The sequence below is a fragment of the Sitophilus oryzae genome, unplaced genomic scaffold (genome assembly GCF_002938485.1).
Source record: "Sitophilus oryzae breed Bouriz unplaced genomic scaffold, Soryzae_2.0 scaffold_381_pilon_pilon, whole genome shotgun sequence".
NCBI classification, from domain to species: domain Eukaryota; kingdom Metazoa; phylum Arthropoda; class Insecta; order Coleoptera; family Curculionidae; genus Sitophilus; species Sitophilus oryzae.
In genome coordinates this window covers 330,961-344,619 of record NW_022146953.1, presented here as the reverse complement: position 1 = coordinate 344,619, position 13,659 = coordinate 330,961, and the positions used below count along the sequence as shown (strand labels likewise).

The 13,659-nt window shown below is 32.1% G+C and overlaps 2 protein-coding genes across 2 annotated transcripts; both read right to left on the bottom strand.

Moving 5' to 3' along the window:
• Positions 1-6,891: 6,891 nt before the first annotated feature.
• LOC115885334 (ras-like protein 2) lies at positions 6,892-12,145 on the bottom strand. Its single transcript, XM_030904213.1, has 4 exons — positions 11,900-12,145; positions 11,625-11,712; positions 11,252-11,439; positions 6,892-10,939 (listed from the first exon to the last, which is right to left on the bottom strand). The coding sequence occupies exons 1-4, from the start codon at positions 12,002-12,004 to the stop codon at positions 10,718-10,720; spliced, it is 603 nt and encodes a 200-aa protein (XP_030760073.1). The 5' UTR covers positions 12,005-12,145; the 3' UTR covers positions 6,892-10,717.
• A 126-nt stretch (positions 12,146-12,271) lies between these two features.
• Positions 12,272-13,609, bottom strand: LOC115885419 (CDK-activating kinase assembly factor MAT1). Its single transcript, XM_030904332.1, has 2 exons — positions 13,217-13,609; positions 12,272-13,166 (listed from the first exon to the last, which is right to left on the bottom strand). Exons 1-2 carry the CDS (start codon positions 13,338-13,340, stop codon positions 12,346-12,348), a joined length of 945 nt encoding a protein of 314 aa, XP_030760192.1. The 5' UTR covers positions 13,341-13,609; the 3' UTR covers positions 12,272-12,345.
• Between the last annotated feature and the right edge of the window lie 50 nt (positions 13,610-13,659).

Sequence of the window (13,659 nt, the reverse complement as noted above, 5' to 3'; positions counted from 1 at the left end):
AACATATACGAAATAATATACATGTACTGATTTCTTTCGAAAATCGACAACTATGAAACTATGAACTTTTCCCGGACACAAACGGTACATTGTGAGACAGGAAATTGTAGATAGAAACAAGCCCTGTAATATAGGATACAACATTTTAATGAACAGTGCTTTCCATAATATCAATAAAATGAAAAATATACAAAATAAATTACATGTACTGATTTCTTTTGAAAATCGACAACTATGAAACTATAAACCCTTCCCGGACACAAAAGGTACATTGTGAGACAAGAAATTGTAGAAAGAAACAAGCCCTATAACACAGGATACAACATATTATTGATCAGTTCTTTCAATAAAATCAATAAAATGAAAAATATACGAAATAATATATTTGTACTGATTTCTTTCGAAAATCGACAACTATGAAACTATGAACCCTTCCCCAACACAAACGGTACATTGTGAGACAGGAAACTGTAGAGAGAAACAAGCCCTGTTACATAGGATACAACATTATAATGAACAGTGCTTTCCATAAAAACGGAGATACCGTATGATTTCAACTAAAATGGGACACCCTGTACAGAAAGTGGTGCCGTAAGAAAATTCCTAGAGAACTAGATTTCAAAATTATTTTTTACGTGCATGTAATATTTAACGTAATAAATTGAGAACGAGTCTTATGAACACAACCCTGGCGATTCCCAAGTCTGCTTCTTCATACATATAAACATGATATCGAATCAGTTGTTAAGTTAAGCGCGAAATCGGGCTCTGCTCGCGCCAGACAAAAGCTTTTAGTAAATTGGCCAGAGTGGCAGAAAAAGGCGCAACACGAGAAGGATATGTGGATAGCTATTTATTCCAGAAAGTACCATCAGCTTCGCTCATTATACAGAGCTTTACAAAATAGATACTCCAAGAAATTTCTCAACACTTACTACAGAGGAAAAATCAAAGATTCTCCTCGATTTAAGTAAGAACAATCTACAGATTTTCAAGAATTTTGTCATCTTTCTGACTCGAGCTGCAGTCAACCAACCAATGACTAAATAATATAAGGACATGTAACGCCCATATACGGGCTGAACCAGAATTTGTGACCTTAGAGGCCATTCTTTTGATGGCAAACAATGAGTCATTATTAGGTCACCAGCGACAATTTTAGCGATTTTTAATAGTTTGTGTGTAGTAAACTTTGTATAAACTTTATTACAATGGTGATTAGTATTGATTATTGTATTAGTTATGATTATGTAAAATTTGTTTTTAATTTTTACGTATGTTATGTTTATTTATGTTATGTTCTTTAACTAACCTAACCTAACATCTACAGACGCGTGAGCAATACATTTATTTTTATTAGATTGTATTAAAAAAGTCTTTTTTATTTTTATTTTAGAGGCTATCGCCTCTTTCATTATAATTTTGGCGTTGTAAAAGTTTATTCTGTGCCCTGTGTTCCATGAATGCTGACAAATCTTAGATTTGTGGAATTTTTCTTTAATTCAAACATTTAAAAGTGTAGATGTTTCACCAATCTAAAATTTATCGCATGAAATAAACGTAATAAATTTTACATTGGGTCTACTGTTTTATTTATTAAAAAAATCTATGAAAAATCCATAAAGTTTATTATATTTTTTTCTACAAATCTTTTTTTCTACAATTCTTTTAATAATTGTTATGTATATTGTTATTGTTATATTACAGTGATATTATAATAACAAAAAAAAAACTAAAACATGCCTTGACGCGATTTAATAAAAACAACTTCAAAAATAATCCACAGTGTCTCTCCATAGCCAGCGGAAAAATGCTGAAAACTCGCTGAAATAGCGCTCCCCGGAGACCCGGAGGGTGGTGAGGAGGGCAGCGGAGTGAGGAGGGGAGGGAGTGAGGAGGCGGATGGTTCTCCCGATGTGTCGTTCCTCCTAATTGTCCTCCAGGATTGTTTCATTAGCCGGCTCGTTAAAAGTAATGGGTCCCGGATGCAGCGACCCCTGTCGTCGCTTTAATTGAGCCACCGAGTAGTGTACACTCGGAGAAACGCTTTCCTATCTTTCTGAATTGAAGGGTGCTTCATGCGTTTCATTAAGTGTTCAACAGTGTTCATTAACCCCGTGACAATCCGAAGATTGATCTTACTTAAATCAAGAAAAATTTTTGATTTTCCTTTGAGTCCTAAGTTCTGAGAAATTTCTTCGAGTGTCTTAGACCGTTGGGGATTCCCCTTCCAGGTTACGAATGGAGTATTCCAAGTTCATGAGTTCTGTTTTAAGTTGGTTTCCGCTTAGGAAGCAGAACGGTTCTGGTTCAGTTAGTAGGAGTGTACGCTTTTTCCTTGGTGCCAGAGTAGGAGGGCTGTATTTTCTTTTCCTAATTTGTTCAACTTTGCAAGACTAAACAAAAAAATACGTTCTCGTACTTGAGTTTGAATTCACTGTTCAGCTCAAAGCCAAGATTTTTTTCAGTGTAGGCGGTTGTAGAAGAGACGATTTTTATTTCACCTTTGCGGATGATCGTTTGGTCTTTCTGTTTTCAAACTTTCGTTATTTCCAGCTTTAATTGGACGAGAAAGCACGTTCAAAATAATTGATTTTTTGTTGAATTACACTTTTGACAGGACAAGAAACGTTTAAAAAAATATATACTTAATAATAGTTATTCTTTATACAAGACGATAAAATGGTATTTTCTCGTCGACCGAAAAGATTAATTCATTCAAATTAATTTCGGGATGCATTTTGAATTAATTTCGGGATGCATTATTTTAGACGAGTTAAAAAATGCTATTTCTACCGAATGCAATAGAATTACAGTTTACCAACTAGCGAATGTAAGAGGAGAATTTTATGATCGCCTGGGTTATTGTCTAGCAGTCGATGGAGGAATATTTGAACATCTTCTTAAATCCTAAAGTTCTAACAATTTAATAGTACCTAAATTAATAAGTTATTGAATATTGTAATAATACTATAATTAACCTTGTAATTGATTACTTTATTTTACTTTAGTTCATATTAATTTGTATTTATAAATACACTTTTAAGATTTCCGATGTAGGAATGAGTTTTCAAGAATAATAAAGCACTAAATAGGTAAATTTCTGAAATGACAACTTTATTTGACAGTTATCTTTTACCTTGACTGGTGCCCATAAGTAAATACAGGCACAGATAACACATAATTATGTGTTATGTGTGATACAGGGCCATAAGAAAGGAGAAATATTTAAAAAGAAATCGGCAATAACTCGTAAACGGGCTAATCAAAAATATCTAAAGTTATTCTTTTGAATGTGGGTTTTAGTTGCTCTTCGATAAACCTAAATAGAATTATTCTCTAAAATAATTAGGGAAGCCAATAATTGACCCCATTAAAATTTACATGGGATTTCCTATGTCCCGTCCGACGATGCAACACTCGGTATATGATCTAGGGGTATCACACAGAATATCCCTGAACCCCCCGTACACAGTACATCTTACGTAGTCCCCCCAAACAAAAACTACCCTCAAAACCCGGTCATCATTGTTATTCCGTATCCGTCGCCCGTTTGAGCGCCGTTTTCCGCGCCGCTGATTGGGGCCGCTGCCGTCGTCCCAATTACCAATCAGCGGGGTCGGAAGACGGCCCCCCGCCTCCCCCCCTCGAAGCCGCGGGCATCCAGCTCGTTGCCAATTTGTTTCATCGAATTAGGGAAATGCCGAGACCGGCTCTATGGCTCGATGATGCCATTAATGCTCGGACGGGCGCTGAATATTTATTTCGTTTTAAGAATCGCGGGAGCTGAGGATGGTGATGGAGAGGCTGAGAAGAGATGGAGAAACGTCAGAGGGTTGGGAGGGAATTGTTGGAGAAGTAGTAAGGGATAAGCGAGGGAGGGCAAACAGAATTTCGAGATTGTTTCATTGCATTTGTGTTCGTTATAACTTTTGGAGTTTTTGGTTTGTTTTAAAAGTACCGCAAAAAGTACAGGAGTAAGGGTTTAAGCGTATCGAGCTAGGAGTGCTAGGAGAAATGATTTTTTTATGCAATGCGACTAGAATGAGCGTAATCTAGAAATAAGTAGAGGAATAGTAAATAGTTAAATACTTTTTTTTCGAGATCACCAAACTAGTTCGCGCACGAGTTGCAAAAAACATTTTTTCTACAAACATTAAAATCGGGATAAAACTAAAATTATTATTATTATATTATTGCTTCGAAAAAAAAGCGTGAGCTTGGAATGTATGTTTTATTTATTACTGAACATCGTCATCGATTTCCTTTTAGGTCGTTTTAATACTTGTGCGAAATAGGCATTTCGCGCATTACTTCGCGCACCGTGTCATGGTAACGTAGGAAAATGAAAAAAAGTCACTTCGCACATTGCTATCAATTCGCGAACCTTGTCATTTGTTGACGTTTGTAGAAAATATAGTTATTTATGGTACTAGTGTGTTATCTTACATATAAGTCACGCTGGGAAATGTTAATTAAGGCTAATTTTTTCAAGTGACATATACTGGGTGTTGCATCGTCGAGCGGGACATAGGAAATCCCATGTAAATTTTAATGGGGTCAATTATTTAGCTTCCCTAATTATTTTAGAGAATAATCCTATTTAAGTTTATTGAAGAGCACTAAAACCCACATTCAAAAAAAAAGAAGAACTTTAGATATTTTTGATTAGCTCGTTTAGAAGTTATCGCCGATTTCTTTTTAAATATTTCTCCTTTCTTATGGCCCTGTATTTACTTATGAGCACCAGTCAAGGTAAAAGATAACTGTCAAATGAAGTTGTCATTTCAGAAATTTACCTATTTAGTGCTTTATTATTATTGAAAACTCATTCCTACATCGGAAATCTTTAATGATGTATTTATAAATACAAATTAATATGAATTAAAGTAAAATAAAGTAATCAATTTCAAGGTTAATTATAGTATTATTACAATATTCAATGACTTATTAATTTAGGTACTATTAAATTGTTAGAACTTTAGGATTTAAGAAGATGTTCAAATATTCTTCCATCGACTGCTAGACAATAACCCACGCGATCATAAAATTCTCTTCTTACATTCGCCAGTTGGTAAACTGAAATTCTATTGCATTCGGCAGAAATAGCATTTTTTAACTCTTCTAGATTTGGGTTTTTTTTATCCTTGTATATCCTGTTTTTTAAATGGCCCCAGAGAAAGAAATCATTTGGCAAAATATCAGGAGACCTTGCTGGCCAATTTACTGTATGATTTAGGCCAATAACGTTTCCGTTAAAACTATTGTCTAAATATTCCCGAACAGCCGGGCAGCCATCCATTTGGTACCAAACTTCCTGATTTTCCCTAGCGGCATCATGTAAAGCAGGTAAAATATGATTTTCGAGTAGTTCCAAATAATATTCTGCATTTAAATTTCGCGTAAAAAATAATGGCCCGATAATATTGTGTCCGAATATCCCTGCCCAAACATTTACTTTCTGTGGATATTGCGTCCGTTGCGTTATTCGACAAACCTGTGTTGGTTTTCTTTGTTCCAATATCGATAATTTTGAACATTGGGTTGTGATTTAAGGTAAACGTGCATTCATCAGTGAAACATATGTTTTTTAAAAATTCCCTATCCGTGTTTGCTCTTTCCATCATATCGAAACAAAACGCCTGCCGCCGTATTTCGTCCCCATCTCGTAGCTCTTGGTGCTTTTCATATTTTCAAAAAGAAATCGGCGATAACTCGTAAACGAGCTAATCAAAAATATCTAAAGTTATTCTTTTGAATGTGGGTTTTAGTGCTCTTCAATAAACCTAAATAGAATTATTCTCTAAAATAATTAGGGAAGCCAATAATTGACCCCATTAAAATTTATATGGGATTTCCTATGTCCCGCTCGATATATTCTTCTACTATTTCCCGTGTTGGCTTTATTTATTAGAATGTCTTTTATGGCTACTAGTTCGTTGTATATTACTTTAGTTTTTGCTAAATTAATGTTGATACCTACTTTATTGCTGGCTGTATTCAGTTCGTTAATTTGTGTTTGTATTTCTTCGGGACCATTGGCAATTAGGACTGTGTCATCAGCGAATTCTAGATAGCTAACTTTGTAAATAAATATATTATTTAACTGCAATATTTTTCAGGCGCATTCACCATTTTGTCGAGAAAACAGAATTGTTTCGTAATTCCACTTTGTTTTCTTAATGTTTCTATTATTTTTTGGAGGAAATATACAAAGTATATACGTTTATTTTGTTAAAATAAATAAAACACAGCGAGTATTATATACATTAAACATTTATTTTTTGTTTTCATTAATAGGTAATGGTACACCATATCGAAAAGATATAATCATAGAACACAAAAATCGATATATATATAAATAAAACTAGTATTTTTCTGTAAGATTTTTCATCACCTACAAAAAATAGCACCGGACAAATAGCAATCTCCTTCTTGTTTACTTCCTTATTGAACTGCAGGGTACAATCACTATAGTGATCTATAACATATATAGGTCACAATCACGATAAATTATATAGAAAAAAAAACAATTCATCAAGAAATTTTCCTACAAAAGTTTTATAAAATAAATTATTAAATGTAACCCATATTATGTTGTATCCTGACAGACAATATAAAATATTTTTTGATACTATAGTTTAAATTTAAAATTTGTGCGAAGCAAGTCTAGATTTTATGTCATTATACAGGGTGGCTCTATGTAAGTGTGTAGCTTTAATATAAAAATAAGTCTATAATAAGTAACAACCTGAAAATTGATAATGTTTTTTTTTAAATATGTTATAGATAATGAAAAAAAAATAGTTGTTTACTTACAGGGTGTCTCATTTTCGTGTGTTTTACAAGGTTTATCGTTTATGAGTATAGATACAAAGATACAAAAAAAGGTTTTTTTTTAAATGGGACACCCTGTATATTACAACAACTTTACACTTAAAGCTCTCAGCATGTTACAAATTTTACAAAATTTAATTGTTAATAATTAATAAATATGAACAACAAATCAAAAAGCATTATTTCTCCTGTAGGAAGGTAAAATTATACAGGGAAACTCTTAAATAAGTGTAACTATTTTATAAGAGCTGCTAGATCAAGATAAAAGAGACATATTTATACCGAAAAGTTTTTTATTATTTTCCCAAAAAATATCAAGAAAACTATAAAAAAAATTCAATAGTTTTTTGCAAAATATTACTTGCACTTATTTAGGAGACACCCTGTATATTTATATTAAAGCTCGATTAGATTCTAGGTAATTGTTTACACAGAGTTATGTAAAGAAATCAATCCAAGACATGTAAAATTATTATGTAAAAACTTTAATATTAATTACTCATTAATGTGATGTACTTTGATCAGCTGCCACAAATTTTCTTTGAATTTATTGTCGAAATTGTGACGCTTTTATGATCATTCGATCGTGAGAAAAAAGAACGTCGCAGTAGCCGTCTAAATAACAATCAATGATCTTTAATTAAAAATTGACCTTTAAAAACATGAAAAGGATTAAAATATGGTTACCGTGACGCTGTTTTTTTTCAATCGGACGATATTCGCAGTTTACAATGATTTTATTAACACTGAACATGAATATTACATTTTTGAGATTGATTAAAATTATTTATTCTTTGTTAATTTTACTGTTGGTATTTTTAAAAACGAAATTACATATAGATGTTAAAAATGAAATTATTATGTAAGGCTCTACTTGAAAAAATCAAATATATATTTTTAACAATACAATATATTAGTAAAACATTACGTTAATACATTACAACGAAAGCTACCATACGATCGGGAAAAAAAAACGGCATCAAAGAAGGCTGGGCGATGAAAATCGATGATAATTTTGCCGAGGTCAAGCCCTAGATGTCGTTTACTTGGCCCGTACTGAAAATTTCAATAACGGGTAAATAAATATTTGTATTGCCAATATCATGTTATTTTACCGTTGTGTAACAAAATATATTTTAACAAAAGTTGAAGTAAATCTTAAAACCCTAATACCTGAAACATGTTAAAGCTGTGTGAATTTCATTGAAAGATATACCTTTGAAACCTTCGTCAAAATTATCATCGATTGTCATTGCCCAGCCGTTTTTGGCGCCGTTTTTTTTTCGATCATAGGCTATATATAATATGCTTAACATTTTTCGAATAAACGTTTAGTAAAAAATATCATTTTCTTTATAATAAGATACTTCGGCACCCGGAATGTGAATGAAAAAGTGCCTCATTTTTTTCTTTTTACCTACAGAGTGTTTTTCATAGAAAATAAAATATTCTGAAATAGTTTCACAAAATAATATAACCTTACAAAATTGTTTACAGATATTTTCTTTTCAAATTCACTAAACACAAGCTATATTTACCTGAAATATTTTAGACTCACCCTGTAGATAAAAAGAGAACGTTTCTTTTATAAACTCTGGCAGTGATCATAAAATATATATAATATAAACATGTGTAAATCAAAAAAGGTGCTCTAACATTTTTTTTCTATATTTTTGGATGCATAAATAAATGTACTAATATCAAGCCAAAGATATTTATACAATTAAAAATATTGACAAAAAAAAGAGATTAAAAAATATCTCGCTAAAAGTATACAGTACGTCCAAAAAAAATAGACACACTGTACAACAGAAAAAGTAATTGTTTATAGTCTTCTATAGTTTTTCGTAAAGAACTTGTAAATGAGAAAGCAGAATATAACTATTTACACAAACATTTTTTTTACAAAAGAATTAAAACAGAGTGTAAATAATATACAGGCCGTCCGTCCAATATAATTCCACTCATTTTACCGTACCTGTAATAGGTTTTCGCTTTCGAATTCCGGACAACCTGTATAGTTAAAGCTAATTTGTTTATATATCATACAAAAATAACCTTAAACGGTGTTCTCACTCTATATTTCACGTCATAAGGTTTTCTTCATTAATTATACTAGATAAAAAGCTACAGAATATACAGGGCGGTCCAATGTTCGGAATAAGCTCCATAACAAGCTTATTTTTAATTTTCAAAGTACAACTTTGCTTTGTAAAACTTGGTGAGTGAAAATATGAAATAGGAACGCCTGATGTGAAACTTATTATCAGAATATTGGGTCACCCTGTACATAGTTTATGCAAAAATATCGATAGGTACAGTTTTTTCAAACAGCTACACTGGATATCACATAGATGTAACGTTGTAGAAATATAATACACTTTATTTCGTGTTTTTTGTAGTTTTGACACAATTTAATGTCAAAAAAATGTATTTTTTAAACTAATAAAAAAAATAGAATTTACTGAATTAAAATAAAATCACTAAAAAAACTATATATACTTAAAAAATCCACAATTTTTGAATAAAAATATGTAGAACATAAACTATTATATAACTAGACACCCCACTTGAGTTTTTCAATTTGAAACCAACATAGTGTTGTGATGTTTCAGCTTTTATTTAATAGAAAAAAACATAAATATGTCATACCAGTCAAAATACCCCTTGTATACAACCATCAATAAGATTTGAGAAAAGAATGACATGTATTTTTTTGTTATTCACATAAAACTTAATAATATATCTCCAAAGAGGGGATTACTAACAGTGACAGTCGTGTCTGTCATTTTAATTCACACGCAAATTGAATTTTCTGTCATTTTTTTGGTCAAGTCTAGACAAATCGTATTATTTTCGCCCCCGTGTGACGTCATGAAAGTTTGATGTTGGCTTCATGATGTCCGATAAAACAAAAGTCTAGGTGTTACATGGTCTAATGCAAAAAAATGTTAAAAATATGTTAAAAATACAACAGTGAAAAAAACGGCGTCAAGTTACCTTAAAAATAACGATCAATGTCATTCGCCATAACATAATCTTACATATAAAATGTAAAAAATTCTTTCCAACAAAAACATGGCTAAATACACAAAACACGCAAACTTTTAGTTAAAACTAAACTGATCCCAGTATTTTTGCCCTAGAATGACGTCATGTAACCTTATCTTGGCTTCATAATGTCCCATGGAAAAAGGTCTCTATGCATTAAATACTCTAAGAGAGAAAATATTACTCAATAAACAAGAGAGACAGAAATATGATGATCTAATTGCCCTCCAGTGACGTCACAGAGTTTTATGCTGGCTTCAAGATTCCCTGACAAAACAGTATCTAGGTATTACATGTTTTCATGCTAGAAATATTTCTAATAAAAAAAATCGCTAAATTTAATGATTATATTCGCCCTGAAGTAACGTCACAAAAGTTTATGTTCGCTTCAAGATGTGCGACAAAAAACGGTGTCTACATATATTATGGTCTAATACAGAAAATGTTCATATTAAAAAAATCGTACAAATTAAACATCATAAACTGTTGTTATAATTAAACGATTTTTTGCCCTAAACTGACGTAAAATTTTATGTTGGCTTCAAAATGTCCGACGAAAAAACGGTGTCTAGGTATAATATGGTCTAATACAGAAAATTGTTACTATTAAAAAATATCGCACAAAAGAAATATTGCACACTGTTTAAAATACACAGATATGTAGAAATAGTCCATTACTTTTTTGATTTTTCCACAAATCACAAATATCGAGTTTATGACATTAAAAATTTACAAAAATATGGAGAAACAGAGTTCCTCCTTATCTGACACTTTACCACGGAATACTCTATATATTTCCGGTTTTTTCCATATAAGTTTTATTGGTTTATTATATTATACAGCACTTCTTCTTGTCTCTTTTCATGTAGCTTGTTTTTAAAGGCGGTCTCTCTGATAGTTGGAATTTTCTAACTACCCTTACGAGTTCATAGAAGGCGTTATCAACGTTCATACGCATTTTGGCACTGCATTCTATATAGGGTATTTTTAAATTACGCGCCAATTGTTGAGCTTCTTCCTGCCACACTACTCTTTGTTGTTCTAAGTCCACCTAAAAATCAAATCATTTGATTATTGAGGCAAATAAAAATCTATTTTAATTCAAAATGCATAAATTTGATTTGGAGTAGTTTCATAACTTTTGAACACATGCCAACATCTCAATATCACAATATAAAACCAATAAATTTAAACATGCCCAAGGCCAATTCAAAAAATATCTGACAAATTACTATATTAAACAAAAATAACACACCCATTAATTTTGCTATCTATTAAAAATAAATATTGAACTCCACACCCAATAAACCCAAAATAAATACAATTTATTATTTTCGCAAACAATTAAAATAGTATTGGGTACCTTATTTCCAACCATTAGCATAGGAAATTCGTCTCTGTCTTTGACTCTTAAAATTTGCCGATGAAATTTGAATATTTCATCAAAACTTGGCCTTTCAGTCACTGAAAACACCAGTAAAAACCCTTCTCCGGATCTCATATATTGTTCCCTCATTGCACTGAACTCTTCCTGTCCTGCTGTATCCAAAACTAAATAAAGAAAATTAAAAATAACAAGCACAATATATAATTTGTTTAATTAACTACAGAATAGAACGTAAAAATTAGGTTTTATTACTGTTTACAGACCACATTCCTAGCATTCATAAATAAACTATAAAGAGTTAATTGGGTATTTCGACATAAAAGTTAACTAGCAAATATTTCATACTTACTGTCCAATTTCGCGGGGATATCGTCGATTACGCATTGTTTAGTGTACGAGTCTTCTATTGTCGGATCGTAATCAGTCACAAAATAACTCTAAAACACGAAAAATTTGTTTAAAAAAACAGATTGTTTCAGACAGGGTAGTGTAGGACTGATACAAGGTTAAAGTTTTTAATTGCCTTAAAATGAAAGGCGTTTTCACAGATGATACTAATAATTTCGATTTATATACATACGAGGGCTCTATAACTATCAAAATAAGTAAAAAATTGAGTTATACCTGAATAAACTGCAAAGTTATAGCTGATTTACCAACTCCACCACCTCCGACTATAACTAACTTGTAGGTTTGGTGACTAGGAGCTCTATCGTTCAGCTTAGACATTTTCCTATTTCTCTACACTAAGATAAAGCTCTAACTACGAAAAATAACAAAGAAAACGAGGTAGAATTATTCAAATAACTTAAATCCGATCCACCTACAATTGATAAACATGACAAATGTCAAATAAACCTGATGATTCTCGTTCCCACTAGATTTGACGTGGGGATTTTTACGTTGCCCGGTTGTAAGGTTGGCTAAACTGATTTTAAATTTAAACCAGCAGTTCAAAAAACTTATCAACAAAAATTAAATCTACCAATATTTTCCTTATTATATAAACTGTATTTAAGAATAAATTAACAACTGAATACGTTAAACAACTTAAAAAAAACATTATAAAATTAACACTGAACTTTCTTTGTGTGATATAAACCCATCATGGCTTCTTGTAGTGCTCGCATACAAGCGATATTCGTTTGGAAACCACCAGCTCTTTCTTGTTCTGTCTCAGTTCTAACATGGTTCATAAAACCTTTGGTTATTACATCGTTTTCTGCTGGGGGCTGAGGTCCATCGGGTTCCAAAGTAACTGGAGTGTATTGATACAGTGGCCCATCATCCGTAGGTACTGGAAGGAATGAGACTTGTGATTTCCTCCCAAACTCTATTCCCGTAGAGAATTTCGTCTTTTTTTGAGGCGGTTTTTTTGCTTCCTCCTCCTGTTCTTCCTTGGCTTGCTGCGCGAAACTCTGTACTATATTCTTAGCGTCGGTATTGGAGAACATCAGTTCATCTATCAAAGCTTCCTTTCTTTGGACTTTCTTCTTCTTGGCTTGGGACTCTTCTAACAGAATCTCTTGTTTTCTCGCTTCGTTCATCTGCTTCTCTAGTTCAAGCAATTCTTCTAGCTCAAATTCGTCTTTGCCCAGTCTTCCTTTACTTTTCTGTATTTGGTCTTTGTTTTCTTTTTTGTACTGTTCGATTTTCTTGTTTGTGTTTATTACGTCTATGTTATTTGCTAAATTGTAGATTATTGTTTCGACTTCTTCTAGGTAATCGTTGTATTCAGCTAAAGAACTAAAGTCTTCCTCTTTTTTGTTGTAGTCTTTTAAGACTCTTCTTCGTATATCGACTTCTTTCTCTACAGATGCATCTTCAAACAGTTGGACACGGAAATTGTTTCTTCTTAGAGGGATCTTACAATCTGGACAACTCCCAGAGCCTGTAAAAAGGATATAATAGCAAAAATAGTGGGAAAATGTGAGTAAATACCTTTGAGAAATAGGAGATCTACACAACTTTCGCACAGACCGTGTCCACATACATTTACCATCATTTTTAAGGAGGGATTTTGAAATTTTGTTGTTCTGCATCTTGGACAAGCAAAATCGTCCATTTTCGCTTGGAATTATCAACGTTTTAATGCGGTTTTAGCAGAAAATAGGCCTTAAATATCTAAGAGCTATAACCTCACTTTTGTATTTTCGTTAATGTTTGTCTCATTAAGAATTCTGAGTAGTTATACATAATTTTGTGATTTAGTCAAGTTCTACAATTACTAAAAAGAGAAATAATGCTACCTCTACTTTATAACCTTTTATAACTGATAAATTTTAAATCTTAAAAAAAACTAAAACGAAAATTAACAAATTTCCAATTGAAATCGCTTAAATCAGTTGTCCGGTTGTCCCTAGGGATGTGACAATATATCGATA

Excerpts from the sequence above, each read along its gene's own strand:
- LOC115885419 (XM_030904332.1), bottom strand. The coding sequence starts at position 13,340 with ATGGACGATTTTGCTTGTCCAAGATGCAGAACAACAAAATTTCAAAAT. Across the intron at positions 13,167-13,216 it reads AGATCTCCTATTTCTCAAAG|GCTCTGGGAGTTGTCCAGAT; the intron begins GTATTTACTCAC and ends TCCTTTTTACAG.
- LOC115885334 (XM_030904213.1), bottom strand. The coding sequence starts at position 12,004 with ATGTCTAAGCTGAACGATAGAGCTCCTAGTCACCAAACCTACAAGTTA. Across the intron at positions 11,713-11,899 it reads TAACTTTGCAGTTTATTCAG|AGTTATTTTGTGACTGATTA; the intron begins GTATAACTCAAT and ends TTCGTGTTTTAG. Across the intron at positions 10,940-11,251 it reads TGCTAATGGTTGGAAATAAG|GTGGACTTAGAACAACAAAG; the intron begins GTACCCAATACT and ends TTTGATTTTTAG.